We start from the raw sequence: 22079 nt of genomic DNA, 5'->3' as shown, positions 1-22079 counted from the left end.
TGCTCACAGGGTTCCACATGAATGTATCTCCAGTGGGATAACAAAATCCATCAATATCCATACATATGTGTGCGTGTGTATATATATATATATATATATAAAAGTATCTAAAATCACAACCCTGCACTGTACAGGCAGAAAGCAGTCTGTTCGCTGAAAGCATTCTCACACTCAGAATGGAATTGCAGTTTAAAGTATGAACACTTACAAATCCTGGCACAAAGCGTGTATGCCTTCCATTTTCTGTCAGAAAAATGCCAGTTTATGCATATGGTGCTCTGAAAAGTTCAGGTGTGGTTGTGAATTCTTTCCATCACATTCTGAGTCCTGGTCTCAGTGTAATCTTTGCCAGCGTAACATTTAGGCAAAAGCTTTTAGTCATGAGTTAGGGCTTTTTGTTAGTTAAACAAACTCTCCAAATATATAGGAAAAAGAGCTTACCTGCACTCTTATCCTTTACATTTTCTCATTCTTTACTCAGTTCAGTGCACTGGGGCCCATGTAGCCAAGGCTGACCTCTGAAGAAGTGTTGCTTCCCTCTTCATCATGAACCTTTGCTGTGCTGCTTCTTACCTAGGCTGGGTTATCTCAGGAGATGTTGAGGTGGCTGGTGAGAGTTTTTGGGTTTTGTTGGGTTTTTTTACCTTCCTTATCTTCCATAGAAATAGATAGACAGTGCGCATCACGATCCGTAACGGGGTGGCTTGTCTCCTCTGCGCTGTGGAGGACAACACTTTGGGGATCTTGGAGACTGCCGCAAAGCTGAACTGAATTTGTGCACCCACTGTCATAAAGCCTCTCCTACACCTTGGGACGGGAGGCAAATGCAGGTGAGAACTTTTAATGGGCTCCTGAGTTCACTGAAACCGATGACATGATGACTCTGTTAATGATATTTAGCTGTAGCGGTGTGGCTGCTGGGACAGAAGACACACAAGTCTAGAAGTAATAAAATAGCACCAAGTTTTTGAAATATACTTCCTGACATGTATGTGAAATCACAACCATCCATCAAGCTAAAGTCTTACCTGTTAGAGTTTTTTGTGTCAGTCTCATTCTTCAAGCTGACCAGAGGGCTCAAATATGTCCAAATTCTGTCACCTCAGGCTGCAACAGTACAGAAGCTTATAGGGCAGCCTGGGTAAGAGCTCATTAATACTTGGATGTAATATATTGTAAGAAAAGCAGAGAACAGAAGAAAAATTTTTGGCTCATTAGGGTATGTATTTTCTTCTAAGTCAGACTGGACTAAATACAGCTCAGGGAGATGTTTATTTCTGAAAAACTGGGAAAAAGCGCAATAGGCTTATAGAAGTTTGCAAGTGCTCGGTGACATACTGCTAAATTAAACTTTTCCCTGTTAAAAACTGTCCATAATATTTTTTTTCCTGGAGTTTGTCTGGCTTGTTTTTTATGACGGGGTAGCTGCGGTCTGCTTGAGTTTAGGCTGAGGGAAAAATCCTGACATCTGTGGAAGCTGTTAAAACCTAGCAGCATCCTCCTTGCGTTCCTGGAAGCTTCATTTAAGACTCAGTGAAGCAACAGTGTCTGTCTTTGCTTTCTATTTTTGGTGAAGTTTCTGTGGGTAAAGAGGAACTATATAATAAATATTTATTATATACCACCTTCCATAGCAAAGAAAAATACAGTTGAAATGGTAAATATGTAACTTCCTTATACCCCTTGTATTTCTTCTGTGCTGCAAAGAAATGCTTGTGCTGAATATTCATTTGCATTTTCTGTAGTTTCTTACTCTGTTTTCAGTTGAAGACGAAACAAACCATATGTTGCTGTAATCTCCTTAAAATGCAATTTTTCCCTAGACAATCTTAAATGCTTTTGCATGTGTGTTCAAACTGGATTTATCTCTATCGTTATATACATCAACATTGTCACAGCAGAAATAATGCTTGAAATGTTAGCTTGAACATTTTACCTGGACTCTACTTTTTTCCAGTCTGCCTCTCTCGCCCGTAGTGTGTCCTGCCCTGCCTGCTGCCTTTTTTTGACGTTGGGGTCCTTTCCCGAAGAATATGTAGTTTACAAAGGCGTATTCCAGCAAGGCCAGGAACACGAACACAAAGCACCCCATCAGGTAAATATCTATTGCCTTGACGTAGGGGATCTTTGGCAAGGTCTCCCTGAGGTGGGTGCTGATGGTGGTCATGGTCAGCACAGTTGTGATTCCTGTGACAGGAAGAAAAAGACATGGACTAACAAGACCGGGAAGGAGGTTTGAGTGTGAAAGGTGTAATGGCAGCATTGCCCAGCTACCATGAACTTCTCATGCAGATGGATTAACTATGGGATCAGATTCTTAACAGCCAAGGGAATGATTTTTGCAGGACTGGAAAGGAAGGTGTCCTTGCAGGCCTGCTCGTAGCACCTTTCTTGGCTTTCCATGCAATGGAGGATGAACGCAATAGCCTTCAAAAGCCCAGGCTATCTTGGAACATCTTCCCTTAATTTTTACAATAACTCTGCTAGGGAACATGGTACTAGCTGACCTGGATAGCAAAGAGTTGATCACTGGTCTTTCTATGTGAGGAAATGCTTCTCTATTTACAGTGGTAGCCCTACTTGACCCCATAGGGTGGCTTGCATTGCTCTGGGGAACTGGAATAAGTATTTAGCTGTTGATGGAAAACAGAGGATTGAAAGGACAACGGGAAGCTTTATGATAAAGTGATGGTCTTTGATGAAGAGAAAGTGATATATCTACTTGTGCCAAAACAGGTTTTCCTATTAAAAGGTAAAGCAGGTAGCATTGCAGGTAAAGCATTTCCATCTCATTGTGTTATCCATCACTACGTGATTCTTTCTTTCTTGTGTGTTTTATTTTAGCCGGATGAAATTATTTTTCAGTGTGCTGCAATCCCAGGTCATTAATGCGTCTAGAGAATAGCTCTAGGCACAGGTGTAATGAGTTGAATTTAGAGAGAGGTAGGACAAAATGGCTTTCTGGTATTAGCATTTGAAAAGCATATCTGTCTTAAAGCACAGATGGTGGCAGAAGATCTTGGTTCTTATGGAAAGTTGTAGGAAGGAATATGGTGCAGGAAATTACCAACTCTACAGGTAAAACAGGCTGATTTGGTGTAAGCTGTTCTATCTCCACTTGGTGTCAGTGGGATCTTGTGTATTCGTTCCAGCCACACATCTGGCCTGAGAGGACGCTTTTTAACGTCAATGAAATGTTGATGCAGCACAGTGTAGACACCCTCAGATACCTGAATCAGACTTTTACACTTCAGTTTAGGAGCAAGGTACTTCTGGCCTGATCCAAAGACCACTATGGCAACCTGAAGTCAGGCTCTCAAACTAACTGCAAAGCAATAACTTCAGATGTAGGCAGGGTGACACCTGCCTGCCTTCCTGACAACGAAGACCTTACGCTGCATGTGTAAGATCACAATTAATGCTGCTGCAATCAGCTGTACGGATTTGGTGCTACTGTATTCAAAGGCAACAAGTATCTGTGTCGTTCAGTGAGTTTGAAAAGAAGTTACCTAGAGCAACTCTGGCTGCAGAGGCATCGTAATTGATCCAAAAAGATACCCATGACAGAATTGTGATCAGCGTGGAAGGCATATAGGTTTGCAAAATGAAGTATCCAATATTTCTTTTAAGCCGGAAGCTAAGTGATAATCGGGGATAAGCTCCTGAAAGAAAGAAGTCATATAATGACTAACGCCTGACAAAAGTTAGACACTGGTATTTCTGGGTCGGGGAAGAGGGGGGAGGTTTTTAAAATAGCCATTGCTTACCTGTTGTAAATTCCACTCTCTTTGATACCATCTTGTAATCAACGATAGAAAATTGTGGGAGCTCAATGTTATTAACTCCCGTTACTGCCGACTCTCCTCCATTCCAGTAAAATTCAATATCATCAGTAGTGTATCCATCTGAAACAGAGGCACAATTTCATTATTGATTTTTCTTTTTGTGTTATTACTTGACTTAAATAGTTGTGGTTAAAGTGGAAGGAGCTGCTGTTAATCAGGAATTCAGCCTTGTTATGGGACATTTCTGTTATACAGAAGCCATGCAGCATCCTCTGTACCCAGGGTAAGCTTCTAGGTGTGGAAAGGGAGAAGACAGAAAACAAGGACAGTATTTAAGATTAAAGATCAATTTTTAGCGAGCTCTGATACTACTACTTTTTGTTCAGGCTTGAGTTGCTCAGTTTACCAACAGACTGATATAACATCAGCAAAACTTTTATGCTCTCTAGGAGGTGCTCTGACAGTAAAACCAGGTTCAGTTCCCAGCTTTGCATTTGATTTCCTCTGCAGACTGTGACAAAATACAGTGTGGAGACAAAGATGATTCTAGAAGAATTCAGGTGCCTTTGCTATTACCTGACAATGTCTTTCAGAGCTGTAGGTATCCCTTTGATATTCATGCAGCATTTTATATTTTAATTAGACCGTGCCATCTTTGATCTTCTGTTATCACAGAACTATTTCCTATCTACTTCAAAACTAGCACGTTTCTTTTCTTCCCTTATAACAGTGATGTTGATTATTTATCATTTAATTAAAAATTAATTTGTCGTTCTATCACTGGGAATTAACGTTATTGTTACCATTTTCAAAAACATTTTGATTAAATTCAGAAGTGACTGAGTTTCAAAAAAACCTCACAACTGATGACATTTTTGAACTAATATTTAAACTGGTTCCAGTTTATTGCATTTTACTACTTTTCTCCAGGTATCTACCAAAGGAGAGAACAAGATCTCATCTATTTTTAAACTTTCCCTTCAGGTGTTAGATTTAATCAGGTTTAAATCATGTAGCACAGATCAAATAAAAACACGTGTTTGAACTCAAAGCTTCAGAAAACTTGACAGTAGTTTTGCCAGCTGAGCCAACTGTAGAAGCCTCTACAGACTTAGAAACTTACCCTTTCATATGCACCAGTAATGCAATTTCTAGCTAGGGAAATAAGTCTTGAGATGTTTTTTCCTGTGATAGCGCCTGGTAATCGCCTTGTCTCTGGAAGGCTGACCACATGCAGAACAGGTCCGTAGTTTCCCTGGTGACCACCAGAGAAACTCTAACAACTTGCTGCCGGGCTCAAGGGACTGCTTGGAAAGTCTGTAGGTATTGAACAGCTATTGTTTGACACAAACACACCATGACAGGGCGAACAAGGTGAAGTGTTCGCATATCTTATTCTTGAACTGCTCAGTGCCGTGGTTAGCTAACTATCTGAATTGCTCCTGAAACCATACTATGGATCACTGCTGTTTGCTTAAAGCTGTGCTTCCCATTAATGACGCTAATTTTTTTTTTAAATGAACCATCCTGAGGCTGTCACACAGGGCTCTCTGCGTGGCTGGTTTTCATTCCTTCCAGGTAGAAGCCAAAAGGTTTTCACTGCAGAAGGTCAGGGTAGCTGCTTGGTAGTGGGGCTTCAGTGTCTGCTTTAAAGGCATTGCACACAAACCATGGGGCCAACATGAGCCACGTGTGGGGTGTCATAGAGAGTGATTGAAGGAGATGAAGACTGCTAAGTCTGTTTAACAGGCCAAGATTAAGATTGTCAAGGAAGTGTTAACTGTGTTTTCTTGCAAACCTCTATTATAAAAAAATCTCTTGAATGTTCTCCCTTTTTAAAAAAGATGCGACAGAATAGACTAAACTGTCATCTCCTCCTAAAAGGGTATTGATTATCCTCTACATGAGGATATATAGTCATAGCTATTTCTTTGTCTTTAGGGGCTAGAATTAGAAAGAAGAAAGGTGTAGCGCTACCCAGAAGTTTCACCGGTACTTTCTGCAAAGTCCCAGGTGAAGGTTTAGATGTGAGAATCCTGGATTGTGCTTCAGAGTTTGGAAGAATATGCTGAATCTGATTCTTCTGTTCTGTGCTAGCGTCACCTGGGACCCTTTTCACACCCCTCCCTCCAGTTCCGCTCCAATTGTGCTGCTTCCTCAGCTGGTGTGTGCTGGGACCCAGGGCAGAGAGAGGAGCCATCCCCAGTGCTCAGCAAGTCCTGACTTTACTTGCGGTCTCCTTAGGCAGCCTCTGCCAGCCTCTCTGCAGTCCCTCTGCCTTCTTGACAGAAGAGGGAATAACTATTACAGATAAAATTTCCTTCCCCAAAAGTGGATTATTGTAGATTTAGTTGTTAAAACCACAAAGATCCCAAATAAACACCTGGGATATCACAGGGCAGATTTCAAAAGGAAACCAGGTACATCTTCCTACAGAAGGATCTCACTGTGTTATTGGTACAGTGTGTGGTGACGCTGGACCTTTGCAAAAGCAAATCACAGGAGTTTTGTAACGTAGCAAATCTGCTTGTCACTAGTTTTGGAAAGGTTTCTATGACTTTGGCTGCTAGATAAAAAGTAGAATTAAAAGGTTATAAAGTCAATTGACCAAAAGCAAAAACCTTACACGGAAGATTTCAGCTGATAACAAGCCATGACTGCTGGCAGGCCATGTCTTTAACCTTTACAAACTTAAAAGACTTCCAAATACTACAAAAAATGGATCTAGTGTGAGGTACCGCTGTTTCTAATATGCTGATTTGTTCCTTGAATTTACTCCAGTTAAAACCGGGGGGAATTCTGGGAAAGGGATAGTGATGTCTTTCAATCAGGAGCATCCCCATTTGTTAGCTCTCTTTTTAGAAGAGTAATTGAGCAGGAACACCTTCCTGGGGTTTTGTGCAGAGAGAGCCTCAGTACAATCATGATTGCCTTGACAGTCATTGTAATAACTCTGCTAGACACTAACAAGGTGTAAACTCTCCCCAGGCAGTTCATTCCCTGATGTGATATGATATTTTTTTTTGTGTGATGCCCTTCATTACGTGCTTCACACGTTGTGTGAGAGCCATTGCTTTCATGGATGATGATGACCCACAGGAGCAGGACTTGGAGGCCCTCGTGTTCCACAGGCATTGACGTTGCTTTTTGCTTTCCAAACTAGCAAACTCGAGAAGAGTACAGCTGGCTGCGGTTTAAAGACTGGAACCGATCTCAGCTGTGAGCAGGGTTAGCAGAGGACAGATCACTCCTTCTCCTTTTTGAAGTGGATGGTGCCTTCCAGTGAGGAGCCGCAGTGATGTAAATTAAGAAACATTCTGTGTGGAGCAGCAGGCAATGATAAACCCTCATTTCTGGCAGCATATGCCTTTAACGTTTACAGTGGAAGAAAAGCTATTTGAATGATAGAGTAAGTGGGTCTAGTCCGTGCAGTGGCGAGCTCTAACATGCTGATTTTTTCACTGAACTTATCTGTACTGCCCAGGTATTCCCTCAGCAGCTTTTTTTTCCATGTGATCCTTTTCCCTCTGCGTATGTATCCATGTCACTGCTTTAAAGGGATACCTCTGCTTTTGTGACAGAGAGAGCAGTACTTACAACTGAACGGTGATGACTGAACACAAATTTCATAAAAGTCAAATATTGGGAACCTGAAATATTTCAATTATGTTCATAATGGCTGTCCAGAGTGGTTGTAACTCTAACTGCGTATCGTGGTTTTGGCAGGGATGGAGTTGACTATCTTTTTAGCAGCTGGTGTGGGGCTATGTTTTGGATTTGACATGAGAATACTGTTGATAGCGCACTGATGTTTTTGGCTGTTGCTGAGCAGTCAAGGCCTTTTCTGCTCCTCACACCACGGCCACCGGCAAGCAGAGTGGGGGACACAAAAAGCAGGGAGGAGACACAGCTGGGATGGCTTACCCCAGCTGACCAAAGGGATATTTAGGACAAGAGGAAATGGTCTCAAGTTGTGCCAGGGGAGGTTTAGGTTGGATATTAGGAAAACTTTCTTCACGGGAAGGGTTGTCAAGCATTGGAACAGGCTGCCCAGGGAAGTGTTTGTGTCACCATCCCTGAAGGTATTTAAAAGACGTGTAGATGTAGTAGTATTGAGGGACATGGTTTAGTACTAACTTGGCAGTGCTAGGTTGAAGGTTGGACTTGATGATCTTAAAGGTCACTTCCAACCAAAATGATTCTATGATTACATACCACATCACATCAGGCTCAGTATATAAAGCTGGGGGAAGAAAAAGGAAGAGAGAGATGTTTGGACTTACGGTGTTTGTCTTCCCCAGTAACCATTACATGTGATGGAGCCCTGCTGTCCTGGGGATGGCTGAACACCTGCCTGCCCGTGGGAAGCCGTGAGTGAATTCCTTGTTTTGCTTTGCTTGTGTGCACGGCTGTGGGAAAGTAACGGAATATTGGCGAGGAGAACTAAATACGCTCAAGTGACTCGCATGTGGGGTGCTGGAAAACACATATATCACACTAATTGTTGCTTAGCTCTGTGTGCTCAACAAGTAGGACATCTGCACTTAGATAACACAGGCCTGGGATGGACGCAGGGGCACCTTATCGAACACGCCTGAGATTCCTGCCCTGCTGTTGAAGAGATCAAAGCGCAGCGGAAAACTCTGCCTGCCAGAATCCTTGAAATACAGGCCCAAACAGCAAGTGGGAGCTCACTCTCGCACTCCTTTGCTAACAAGGACTCTCTTGTTAACAAGGACTCTTGCTCTGCCGTGCCTGCGGCCCCTGCTTGCCTGCCTCTGCCCGGGTGCTGCTTCAGAGGTTCCCCGATCCGTGAGGTATTGAGATTAAATTTGTTCTCTGCCCTTAATCCATGGTTTTGTGGTTGTTCCTGCGTCCTGCCTGCATCGGCTCACACAACGGCTTTTGCTTTACTTATTAAACTGTCTTTATCTCAACTCACAGGGGTTTTTTTCCTCACTTTTACTCTTCAGATTCTCTCCCCGATCCCAACTGGGGGCAGCGAGCGAGGGGCTGCGTGGTCCCAGCTGCCGGCTGGGGTTAAACCACCACACCGCACAAGTCTAGAATTATTTCCCTAAATACATGATACCATGAAATAAATATAATTTAGCTGATTTAATAACAGGAGTTGATCTAATTCAGTTATTACGCCCGTTCCCTAAAAACCTGAACCGGCTGCTTGGGGTGGCCGAGCTCCGGCGTGGTTCTGTCCCCGCTCCCGGTGGCCACCGGGGGTCGCCCACGCTCCGCGGCCGGTCGGGTCCCGAGCGCTGCCCGCCGCGGGGCGACCCCGCTCGGAACCTGCCAGCCCCGTGGCCGGATTTGGCCAGGACGGCAATGAGAACGCGTTGGAGGAGAGCCGGGCTTCGGGGTGGTGATGTGCCTTGGTGTCAGCAGCTGTGTTGCATGGCTCGGACTTTGTACAGAGGGTGCCTTGGGATTTAAACACATTTCCTCAATATTTCTGGAGCAAACGTGGCCTGGTTTCTGGGCTGACATCCCCAGCAGTCCAGCCCACTTAATCAAACAAATTCCCCAGGATTTCTCTGTGTGCTTTTGTTGACCTAAATAATAAGTGATTGCTAAGATATTTATTTTTTTTTATTAATAAAGCTCCCATGAAAATTATTTGAGCTATTTAAGCCTTTGTTTGCTTGCTAGATTCTTTTCCAGCTTCAAAACCATTAAACTATGTTTAATTGCCCCTCGAGATATTAAACTTCTGCTTCCTAGAAAATAATGTCTAGAAAGATAATACAGTCCTTGATGTGCCAAAACCTTTTTTTTTTTTTTTCTCTAGACCAGCAGCTGAGAGTTTAAGTGAGAGCACTTATGCAGAAATACCACAGATCTAAAAAGTAACTAGATTCAAGCATGGCAAGAAGTAGGTTATGTATAAATCTTGCTGTTCGCAGGGAAAAATATTTTAGAAATGTTGCTGACATTGTGATATAGCTGAGGTTAACAGTGTATTAGATGTTAATTTCACCAGGCTGTTTCATTTTTTAGGGCAGCGCTTACCATCTCAAATGCCCCTGGGATAAATAAAGATCTGTATTACATTATTACCTCAACGAGTAAAGTCATGGTTCTACTACTACCGCCAATTCCACAGAGATGTCCAAACGGAGCCCCATTTTCCTTCTGATTCTCCAGGGCAGGCAGCTCCGAAACACCCAGCAACAGGGGCTCTGCCTTAGGGATCTGAGTCTAAATGGGGCATTTCAAAAGCATATTTCCACTCTGTGTGCCCTAAAGTATTTGGCCTTGTGTGAGGACATGAGGCTGGAACCCAGCCCTCTTCCACCGCTACCAGATCATCCCCTTCCTAACAACTTAGTCTGAATGTATTCTTACAATATCATTTTTCTTGTTTCACACAGTTATTATTCCTAGGACTGTATTCAAAGAGAGAGAGAGCATTTCTTCCACACACCACTGAGGTGGTCCATACACTGGTAGATTTGTTGCACTATTTCAACTTGAACCCAACATGTGAAAGGGGCACGGCAGATCTGAAGACATGTTTTGGAAAGCAGTGTCACTAGTTAAATAGTTAAGGTGATAGAATTGCTTGAAAAGGCTCCCTGCCACTTGTGTTTGGGTGGGTGTGTGTAGCTATAAGTGACTTTTTTTTTTTTTTTCACACTGAGAAATACTTTCTATAGTCAGATGGCAGATTGTAACCGGGGATACAATTCAGAATTTAGCCTAAGCAATACTGACCCAAATGAAAACTTGGTTAGAGTGCTGGAGTATTACAAATTATCAGTTATTAATAAGGTTTCTCAAATAAAAATAAATTTAACATATGGGGCAATCTGTTCCATCCCAGTTGGAGACATCACTTCCTATCATTGGAAGCAGAAAATAAATGTTATTACAGCATAAAGTCGCTTTTGCAAGATCCTAATCTACTTCAGAGTGAATTATAACCTTGCCTTACTTTGCAAGCACCTTTTATATTGGTTTATTGTTATTTTTGTCATTTTTTGCCCCTCTAACTTTTAAAATCTCATTTGCCAGTGAGACTTGATACACGGTTGAAAGCCCTTTGGGAGAGGAATTGTTTGGTTTTGCTTAATAACTCTTTAATGACTAACACAGCAGGATTTCTCAGTACCACTGTAGCCTCAATAGATGGAAACATTAAAGGTTTCTGGATAAGTAATCAGACTTGTACCGAAAATGCCTTACTGGTTTATTTGTCTCCTTCTACTGGATTCTGCCAGTGATGTCAAAGGACCTACTGAGCCTAAAATAAAATATAATGCAGTGCATAATCAGAAATACACATTAATATATTTTATCTAGTATGGTTTTCAGGTGCAAGAGTATCTCTTATAAGGTATACTGGTATTTTTATTCTTTTTTCCTGGTCACTAGTAAAAGTTTAAATCTCATTAGCTATAAAAAAAACATACTAAGGAATTATTAGGAAAGGAAAGCAAATGCAAACATTCTTTGCTTGCGTATTCATATGCTTTCCAATTCATGTTGTGCTACTTCTTGACTATTATATGCAGTTTTCTTTCTTTCCCCAAAATAGCTGTGCTAAGTTGGCTACAAAGATGGGCCGTGGAGATGATTAAGGATAGACTTGCTTCCACTGAAGGAAGGACTGACTGAGTCATGAATCTTCAGCCTGGAGGAGGTAAGGTGGCTGAGGGAACGTTATGACAGAAGTCTATAAGATGGTGAGCATGAACAGAACATGATTATTCACAATCCCTCACACTTCCAGACCAAGAAAGCAACAAATTGTACATCTAGTGGGTAGATTGGAAGAAAAAAAGGGAAATAAAATGTATAGAAAAACTGCAGAACTCATTGCACGAGGTGACGTGAGCGTCAGAATTTTGCGCTTGTTCAGAAGCTATCATATATTTGCAGAATAAAAAACTATCCAGGTTATCAAATACAATGATACCATTTCTGACTTGAGGTAGCACAGGGCAGAACACTTATTGGAGGAGTTTACTGGGGAAATACCATCATGTATATCCTATTCTAGTGTCATAGACGTGTGGTGCCAGCCACTGTCAGAGACAAGATGATGGGTGAGATGGATGTTCCATCTGAGACAGTCCAGCAGTTGAGGGGCTGTCATCTTCTACTGCAGCCTGATTTGCCCATCTCATATCTTTCACCTTTACAACTCGTATTTTTACTTCATCCCTGGATTGATGATATTTGGTCTGATGTTGAGAGCCTTTGCCTTTACACATCTTTGTGTAATTAATGTGAATTAATTTGCAATTAGAAACCACTGTTCATGCCCATGCATTTTGTGTACTACTAATAATAGTAACTCAGTGGCCAAAATGTCACTGAAAACTCAGAGGTCTCTTATATGCAAATGTTCAATGAGCAGTGCCAGTGATTTAACTTTGGACGTAAGACATTTTGATGACTTGTTGGCTCAAAATTAGGAGCAATAATAGTGCTTTTTTAACTTTTTTAACAAAGCAAGTGTGCAGTATGTGCTCCTGACTGTTGTCTTCTTGTGTAGACTAGATACTTGCATAATTGTACGTGTAACGTATAGATGGACAACTGCTATTAACAGATCGGCCCTAAGAAGTACAGCCATCATACATCAGTTTCTACAGACCTTTAGGTCGTTTCTCAGTTTATAATCTAGCTTGAGTGGCTCTGAAGCATAAAGTTTTAAAATGGTACTTTAGTAGTCACAACTGCTGAGGATCCGTTTGTTCAACTGCTTCCATGTTTCTCGCTTCTTTGGCTGAATTTTCTTCTCCTGTGGGGCTGTAACCAGCAAAGTTCTGAAGTCACACCATCGTGTTCTTATCTAAAGGCTAGTCAATCGTTGCAGAAGCTACGCATGAGGAGATTAACCACCATAGCTTCCTTGCCTTGCATCCAGTTTCACTTGCTGCTGGTACCAGACTGTCCTTGAGAGTTTGGAGTTGGGAAGAGAGGCGTTGTTTCTTTCTAGTAGCATGTGTCAGAAATCCCAGGCATCTTCTCTTGCTTTCATTCTGAGATGCCTTTCTCCTGAACCTGTTTTAAGCTTTCTCCTTGTCCCTTTCTTCTTCTCCTTTTGAATGGACACTTCTACTAGATACTGGCTGTATCCCAACCTGCAGAAAGTTGAACTAAAGCTCCTCACCTCTTCTGGTGAGGTTTGTTTGGTTGTTTTTTTTCCTCTTTTTTTTTATCTTCTACCCTTCGTTCCCCCCGGGTTTGACGAGGAGGGGAAAAAAAATCCATCTTCAGGAGCACCAAAATGCAGATCACAAGGTGTTTCTGCTCCGGTTCTGGCAGTGCAGGCTGGGAGTGCCTGACTCGGGATGTCGAGAAGGACCTGACCTCTCCTGGAAGCCCAGTGGTGCAGTCCCTCACCTCTTTTGCTAACTCAAAGGACTTCCACACCTTCATGAATTTGCTTGCAGTGCTGTCAGGAGCACTTTTTACATAGAGTTTATAAGTCCAATGCAAATCACCCCTTTCATCCGTCGGTTTCCTCCTCCTCCTTTCCCATCTAGAAGCACTGGATGGCTATCCCAGTCTGAGCTGTAATCCTGGAAGTTTTTTCTGACTTGAGTTGCTTTACAAAGTTAAAAAGAGAACAGCACTATTTATAAGTACATTATGTAAACATTAGCACCAGAGGTCCAGCTGCTTAGCATTCAATTAATTTGGTTCAGTCAATATTGCATGGTACATAGTTTTGTTTGCTCGTATTGTAAACACATCTTGCCCTTGAGTACTTATTTCATTTGACTAATTAAGATCTACTTCTAAGTGCTCCCATTTTGTTGCCAGGCAGGCTCCCTCAATTTCAGATACAGCTGTTGTACTCGGTGAAAAAGACATTTGAAATCCAGGTCCATCTGGTTTGTGCTCCGTCATGTCTGGCCAAAACCTGCTGCCGTTTAAGGCAGCAGGGCCTCTGCTTTCAGCAGGACTCGGGCTGCAGATGAATGAGGACACGTTGTGTTTCCTACTTAACGCCAGCACGGCTTGTGCAAGTACACCTTATATTCCTATGCAATATTGTGTTCTCCTTTTAAAAATTTAATTACTTAATTCAGGTACTTAAATTTTTCACAGAGGTAAATACTGAGGTAAGCACAAGGCCAGTGCACTTGGGCTTTTTAGGTAAGCGATGAGAATGAAGTTTCCATGGTGGTCTCAGTCACTGTTCTGACACTGTAAGTAGCTGAATTTTCAATTCATGAGCAATTGTAGAAAGATTTAAAGTTATACTGAGCTACACAAAAATTTTTGTTCAGGCAAAATTAAGAGTAATTGAATGAAATACAGTACTTTTCTAAACAATATTAATTTCAAATAAAAATATCAACTGACTTGAAAATGAAATATTGACTCTTTTTAGAAAATATATTACACTTTTTCCGCATGCATATTTTGCTAAAATAGTTACACATTACTGAATCGATACAATTCACTGCGGGAAAAATCCTTGCCTGAAAAATACCATGTTGTTCTTTTTGACGTTGTTACAAGACCATCAAAGGAAATTTAGATTTGACTGTTGTTTTAAAACTTTGTCACCGATCCACTTTACTTCTGTAACCATAGGTAAATACTAGTTCTGTACTGCCAAGAAATAGGAGCAAGAAAGTCCTACAAAGAACAAAAACTTAGGTAACAGTACATCCAGGTCTGTACTTGGTAACAGATTTATGGCTGTAACGGGGAAAAAAACCTAAAAGGACCTTCAGGCTGAATTCCGGTCTAGGTTCTACAGAAATGACTCCCATTGCTTATGAAGGTGGAATGGCATTGACTTCTCTGAGGAAATTTACCTCCACTAAGGCACGGAGATAAGCCACCATCATTTTAAACACCTTGACACATACTGCAGGTCACAGCTGGGCTAAGCAGTGCAAGCTCCTGGCATTTTTTGGGCTGCCTGTGTTGCTGAGACTGATTTTGTGCTAGCAATGATTAGGAGCAAAATAGCAAAAGTAGGGTAGAAAATAGCAAAATTCTGTTACTGCTAAGAAAACATACACCACTTTTCACCTCTAGACTTTAATGCTGTACATAATCAATCCATCTCCATTTTGTAGGGAGACGTGAAGTGCATAAAGGGGAAGTATAGAAGGCATATATCACACTTTACCAACATGTTGTATTATTAATTTCACCCAATGTAGTGTATGTAGAGAAATGTTAGACCTTACTAGTCTGGTATGATTGTACAGCTCCGGCCAATATTCAGAATTAAAAAGTTGGATGTTCCCTTGGGCAATGGACAGGCTGGGCTGAGGAGCAGAGTACAGTCCTGCACTGAGGAGCTGAATGGCTTCCTGGACACCAAGGTGTCCATGATACTGGCATGGCTACCGTTTTTCTTTAAGTGCTAAAGAACGAGCAGGGGATTTCTGTGGCTAAAAGCACAGGCTAAAGGCTTTTTAGGTGGTTGATATACAAAGTCTGCTTAGTGTCTGCAGCTTTGTGTGGAGGCAGGCATGCGGCACACGCTCATTAGTGGACTAATATGAGGTGTTAATGGAAGAGCAGGTGCTCCATAAGGAGAGAAGGTCCAAGGTCTCACAATCAAAGGACACTGACTAATTTTCTGTGCACCTCATCCTGTTGATACAAATTCCTGCCCACAGTAGGTATGTGAAATATTTGAATTACAGGTTCTGTTGCTTTGACCCTAACTGCGAATTCAAATAAGGCAGTCATGCTCTGTGTAGTTTGGATTAGAAATGGTAATATGTTAAATAACCGTGTGTTTTCTCAGGAAGAACTCTCCGTAGGTAATTTAGTGTACATAGGCACTTACAGAATATAAATGAAAGGGAATGGAGATAGATTGCTGAGGAGATTAGCCATATATTCTGAGTTAAAAGTAAGACATTTAGGGTATGAGCCAAAATTACGCCTCACCAGCAGGAACAGATATACTGGACAGCACTCTAGTAACCTTTAGGTGCTGCTTCATTAGCTCGGATCTGTACTTGGAGTGACTGTGCAGCCTTTCCATTTTCCCTGGCCATCAGCTCTATGCAGCCCTGATTCTGGCATCCAGTGTGAAATGAATCATTGCCTAACTCAGTCTCCATCCACATGCTGATGGAGGGTTGTCCCTTGTACAAACTGGGCTTGCACTCCAATGGCAACAGGTACTTGAAAGACTGAGGGGAGCAAACATGCACCTCTGCACAGATGGCCAGGAGATCTGGGCTGGCAGTCTGGGAAACTTGGTGCTGCAATTTCCTTGGAAACCTGGTGAACTGAGGGGCTGCCAATCACCGGAAAAGATAAATTCAGTGAAAAATCGTATCAGTATGAATGAACTCTTCAAACACAACTGAAATGCTCGATGTGTTCCTCTTGAAGTTTCCCACACGTTGTGGTTTGCTCATAAGGATCGTTTCTTTCTACAGGCTACTCCTGCACTTAGTATTTGTTGCTTTAAATTTATGAGGATGGTGAATAAGTAAATAAATAAAGCTGTTGGAAGTGGTAGCAGAAAGCTAATGGAGGAAGCATTAAGAATTTTATCCAAAGGACTCCACTGTGTTCTCAGTTCTGCAGAGCAGATTCCTGGGGGCTGGAGGACTCATACGTAAGAATACTGCCGCTTAATAAAACTGCTCCATGCTAGTGTTGTGCCAGGTCAGGTAAGCAGTCTCTCCACACAGAGACTCGAGGCATTTTGTTTTGTTTATTTGCCTTATTGTGGTGCCAAGGAGCTATAAGTATAAAGAAAGACACAGAGTGCATAGGCACTGAACAGAAAATTTCTCAAGATTTATAATATCTGTAAACGCGGGTGCACTTGGGGCAAGGCTTCATTCTAACAAATTGAAATGGATCCATGAGTACCAGAATCTTCCAGTTTGCTCTGGGTTTTGTTTGTTTTATATGGCAATTCACACCTTGGCAGAAGACAAGTGAATATATAAACTGTATTTATGGGTGTAACATCCTAGGACAATTGCATTATCTCAAAGCACAATATGCCAGATCTTCCAAAATGTGATATGACCAGGCAGAGAGATTATTTTTCCTGCTGCTCTGACTGTAGAAATACAGACTCATTTAAGAGCACAGCTGTTTCCTGAGAAATCAGCTCCTCCTCTAAATGAACTCTGATTTTTGATAAGCAAACCCAGCTTTTCCTTTTGCTGTTCCCCTGGCTGGGGGCTGTCAGAGGCTGAAGACTGAGACCTGGTAAGGCTGTGCTGGGAAGTGACCTGGCCCCAGCTTTCCCGTCCTCTAAGGTCACCAGGGGACAGCCCGGGCCCTGTATTGGTACCTCTGAAGCTACTGAGATGGCAATAAAATGAGAAGAGCAGTCAGTGAGAATACCTCTACATTCCTCCATGTGCAACAGAAGAGTGCTGAAGATATACCAGACGGGTGACTCGGCTAATGTCACGTGCTCACGCACTGAAATCATTGACTGTCAAGTATTTGCCATTAAAATCTATGCATCCATAGAGAAACAAGCCATCCATCTTTTTGAAAATGGAAAGGAAAAGAAATATAGACCATCCTGTCAGCATCTGAGTAACTTCTAAATCTGTGTGCACTGTAAAAATATGTTGTGAAAGTAAAGTAACCGGTTTATAATCCTCTGGGGAAAGAAATCTTTCTAAAATGTGGAAACAGAGCAGTCACTGTGGCTTAACACTAGTGTAGTGTGAAGAATGAATTATTTTAGCTCAGTGACTGACTTAAAAGATGAGTGGTAAGGAATGACTTAAAGTGAGCCAAAAATACATTTTAAATTTTTATGTGAAAAAAAAATGAAACGTACAGACCTATTTGGCTAATTTCTCAGTTTCAGTATCAACAAGCTATTTGTGAATCTGCCTCTCAGAGGATCTGAAAAACAACTCGCTCAGCTCCACGGCTCTGTGCTAGTCTTTCTGTCCCCGTGATGTTTAAATCTGCTGCTGTGCCTGCTCACGCCGTAATTTTAAAACCACTCCTGTTTTGCTGCCTGCGTGTCCTCTGCGGCTCAGAAGGATGGCATTTCGGCTGTGTTGGAAGCTAATGTGGACCTACAGATCGCCGTGTGCGTGCGGAGTCTCCACGGGCGATCCTCCTGAGAGTGAATTTGCAGCGATACAGGCTCAGAGTGTGTATTCTGCACAAGGTGTACGGAGTGCCCTAGGGTGTATTATCTGAATGTCTTTAGAAATGATCGAAGAGTGTTTCAAATTGCAAAATGTGTTGCCCAGCAGTCACTTTGCTGTCCCAATGGGCGGTGTATGGGATGACACCAGCAGCCCGTGTGTGCTGATCTCCGTTCCTGCTCTTGCTGGGATATTTCCTGTGGTACTGTCCTGCTTGTTTTATGAGTGTGCTGTGATAATGTGTGCTTTTCTGCTTTTCTGGTGTTAACTCTCTTCTGCCAAGGTTTGTGGGCGCTGGCTGCTTGAACGTGGCATTTGATCCATGGCAGAGGCCTCGTGAAATAAGGCATTTTGTGCGTGTCGCAGAGCAGGCAGCAAGGGGAGTACAGAAGGCGGCATGGATGGATACCCACCTGCACATTGTGAATTGGATGAAATGCTAAGAACCCCGTATCGCTTATGGCTGGCAGATTAAGTCAAGGTAGACAGACAGAAACTCTTCTGCCTTTTGCATTCAGTTAGTTAATCTCAGCCAGATCCCACTGTTTGAGCGATCTGAGTTTTGGAACAGTTCCCTCGCCCCCCCTCCATAGTCCACCAAGTTTGAAAGAAATTTAAGGCTGAGTATGTATTTTAGAGCAGTTAAAGGAATTGGCCAGAAACAGAAGAGAGTCAAAGTGGAGAAAATGAATTGTTTTTTTCCCCAGGGTTTGCAGGACCTGTGGGAAGCGACACATGCTGGGACAGGGGTTTATGGCTGACACGTCTCGTGGGGGAGCAGGGGGTGTCTGACAGGCGAGTGAATGAGAGAAGCTCTTCACTTCATGTGGCAGAACCTAAGCAACTGTGTGGAGTGGGACCTGCCCTCAGAAACATCAGAAAGATGAAGTCTCTTAAAAAAGGCAGAGTTGAGCATCCTTCCAGCTTTTTTTTAACCAGTCGCCCTGCAACTGGTTTTCAGAATACTCTGAGCAATTAGCCCCTTTGGGAGGGGAGAAATTATGCTTTCTGTGGAAGCAATTTGATATGCTTGGTGAGAAGAAGCAGGATGAGACCAGATGCCCTTTCAGTGGTTTTGGATACTTTAGGGAAAAGACATGAGTGGATCCAGCTCAAAGCTCCTGCTGCCTCAGGTACCAGCACAGTCATATTCATTAGTGAATTTTTATTGCCAGGCATGAATAAATTACTGGATATCTGGTGCCTGCAGACAGGCAAGCAAAAAGCTGTTTGGGAAGGCTTGGGTTTAAGGCAGGTTTTTCATCTCTAATAAAAATAGCCCTTTTTGTCTGAGGTGTAGGTTCTTACATCCTTGGTAGTTCAAATGCAATCATACCCTGGATCAATGCAATCTTGTCTCAAGCAGGGAGCTGTGATAAATCTGGTCAAATCTCATTCTGTCAGACCACTGTGTGCCAACAGAGGTGATAATGAATGTTTAGGTATGAATACAGTTGTTTTTTTCTGGCAAAAACTATGCAGAGGTTCAAGTGAAGTATTTTATTGATTCACTTCAAGTTGGCTGTGCTTTCATCAAAGCATTACATATATTTAGCGTTAGGTCTATTTCTACGTGAAGCAGGGACAGCCATAAAAACAATGGAGTCAAGGCAGAATTGCTATTTTCTGTCCTGTAACCAATGAAATAAATCTTCTTCTTTTCCCCAACTTGCTCTGTTCAGCTTTCTGTGGGCTTGTTCGGTTCTCCCACACAAGTGAAGTGGTTTCTAAGAGTGCTGCTGACAAGGCTAACGCATGGTTCAGTGTTGCAGTGTCGATCCCTGAATCATGCTGCAGCGTCACAGTTGTCATAGAGACACAGATTTTTGAGACCAAAGGGACAGTTCTCATAATCTGCTCAGACCTGTTGTAAAACACATAGTAGCTTGCCAATAAGTAAATAACTTTGCCAAATTGGAGTGCAGCCTGGCCCTCCCTCTCCTGTGACAGTGAAACACATTTCACTTAAGTTTGGGGGATGATGGAAGAGAAACCCCAAGTGGGGATTTAATTTATTGTCAGAATGGTGCTGTCGGCACATCATTTTTTTCTGCTGAGTGAAAGCCAGGTGCAAGCTTAGTCCACAAGGTCGCACCGTGAGTGTGATACTGGTGACTTCAAAGGGAAAAAGAGTATTAGAGTAATAACAGTATCCCATCTTATCTTCTAGGTGGTGTGGTGAGGTGAGCACTGGTATTTGCAATGAGGGATACTGGAGTGGGGCAGCTGTGAGCAGTCAGAAGTCTCTGACAGACAAGCACCGGGTGATTCAGCGGCAGCAGTTTGATGCTACTGTCTTCAGTCGTTTGCCTCCTCCTTCTCTCTGCTCTGTTATCAGCCGAGACATGTGTCTGCACCTCACCCATGCCGGTCCAGAGCCTGCAGCAGCTGGTGCCAGGGACAGTGGGCTTGTGCCAAGGCACTGGGTGGTTGTGAACTGCCATAGCAGTTGTAACCCTTGCCAGAGGCTACCTGGTGCAGCAGAACTAACAGCTGGGGGATTTAACATCTTAAATTGCCAAGCTGACATCCATCAGAGCTCACATGAGAATGCCAGGCTGCCTGGGTAACCTCCAGCCAAGTATTAAGTCTCCTCTGTCCCAGTATATGCTGATCTGTGAGAAATGGATTGTTACAGATCCCAGCTCCGCTGATGAAGCAGTTCCAGTTATAAAATCCCTTGATTTTATACACAGAAGTTTCCAGTGGCCATCGTGGTATTAGACACTGAAACAGGTCTCCCCATCTGCCGCTGCAGAATTTGGAATAAGGTGAACTGCTTGAGCAAAGCCATGAAAATGTGTGTGAAGGAACATGTGCAACCAAAATGCTCTCCTCCTCCTAAACGTATAAATTTCTCTGGTTGTCAGCTGTGCAGACACAGCTTCTGCAGTCCTGTAAGATAGCTTCAGGAAAGCTGGAAATGTAATTTTTTAATTAAAATAATCTGCTGGCTCAATATAAGCGCGTATTATCCCTGCATTGACTGCTCTGCTGGAGGGGTTTGATAATAGGGCAGCTTCTGTGCTTTTTTCCCATTCCTGTGTGGCGCAGTTGTTTTGCTGCTATTTGCAGTGCCTTAAATTACTCACTGGTAAGCATTATTAAGGAACAACTCTTAGCACGTTAGATTTTTTTACGGATTGTCTTTGGCTAATTTCCACAGCATCCCTGTGAGGTGTAATGACTCACTGCCTTTCTGCTCACGAATAGTGCTGTGTTCATCTGTTCTTCGAGTAGCTTAAGAGCAATTCATCTGTGGTTCCTCTAGAGTGTGCTCCTTCTGCAGCAGGAGTAAGTCTGCCTTTTTAAGGGAACTCAAGAGAGGACCAGGTTGTGCGTATGACAGTATTGGTGTGCTTGCTCTGGCGCTGCTAGAGAGCTGCATAGCTCTTGTGGTTGCTCTGGGGAGCACTGAGCTTGTGGAGGGCCAAATCTGTATCCATCTTCCTGGGTTTAGAGGGGAGAAAGCACCTTAAGACAGGGAGAGGACTCATCCAGATGCCTCCTTCCTACCGCCCTTTAGGGATGAAGGAGATCCTGCAGCTCTCACGTTAAGGGGGAGCAGGGAAGGAGGGGGCCAGTCTGCAGCTGCTTTCTGACCTCACATTCATGCAGGGTCCAGGTACAGTCTGACACTGGATGAATGAGACTGAATTAAGGAAGCAAAGAGGACTTCAAACACAGGGAGGCAGGATGGTGCAGCATGTAATGCTTATGAATCTGAGTGAAAAATCTGTTAACCAACACACTTTCCAAAGGATGCTGCTTAGGGAACCACTTGGCAGCCCTGGTGTCCTTGTACATGGAATTAGAACAGGTAACAATCCTGATTTGCTCAGGTTTTTTTAGGGGTATTTAATCATGGTGTGAGGAACATGCAATCCATCTTGGCCATGGTCTAGTCTCTCAGCATTGATTTATCTGTTAGGCTTTTGCTTGCTGTCTCTATTGCACAGTCAGACTGCCTGCGGTTGTACCTGCAGGTATGTACCTCCCTGCAAGACATGCATTTATCTCTGCAGGAGAGTGGAGGTCAGATTAATAACTACTCCTGTTTAAATGCACAATAGATGTTTTGCATGCCCATACAGACTGTTGACTTGGTTTAATATTCAGCCTGTGTCTTTTTGCTTAAATTCCCGATTGTCGTATGCAATTTTCTACAGGCATTAAACTCTCCTCATAAACATTTATC

At 42.7% G+C, this 22079-nt stretch overlaps 1 protein-coding gene across 2 annotated transcripts in view; it reads right to left on the bottom strand.

The window, feature by feature from the left end:
- The window catches only part of GABRB1 (gamma-aminobutyric acid type A receptor subunit beta1), a 132714-nt gene that overhangs the window by 5567 nt on the left and 105068 nt on the right, over positions 1-22079 (bottom strand). The window contains exons 6-8 of one of the 2 annotated variants that reach the window (XM_074154388.1): positions 3768-3905; positions 3510-3662; positions 1937-2187 (exon numbers count right to left, since the gene is read on the bottom strand). In XM_074154388.1, coding sequence (XP_074010489.1) covers positions 1937-2187; positions 3510-3662; positions 3768-3905 — 542 coding nt within the window. The remainder of the gene's footprint in view (positions 1-1936; positions 2188-3509; positions 3663-3767; positions 3906-22079) is intronic. The other variant, XM_074154389.1, reaches the window with a different exon arrangement.

Source organism: Numenius arquata, chromosome 10, assembly GCF_964106895.1.
Source record: "Numenius arquata chromosome 10, bNumArq3.hap1.1, whole genome shotgun sequence".
NCBI classification, from domain to species: domain Eukaryota; kingdom Metazoa; phylum Chordata; class Aves; order Charadriiformes; family Scolopacidae; genus Numenius; species Numenius arquata.
The sequence above is the reverse complement of the archived record's forward strand: the minus strand, read 5'-3'. Positions and strand labels throughout refer to the sequence as shown.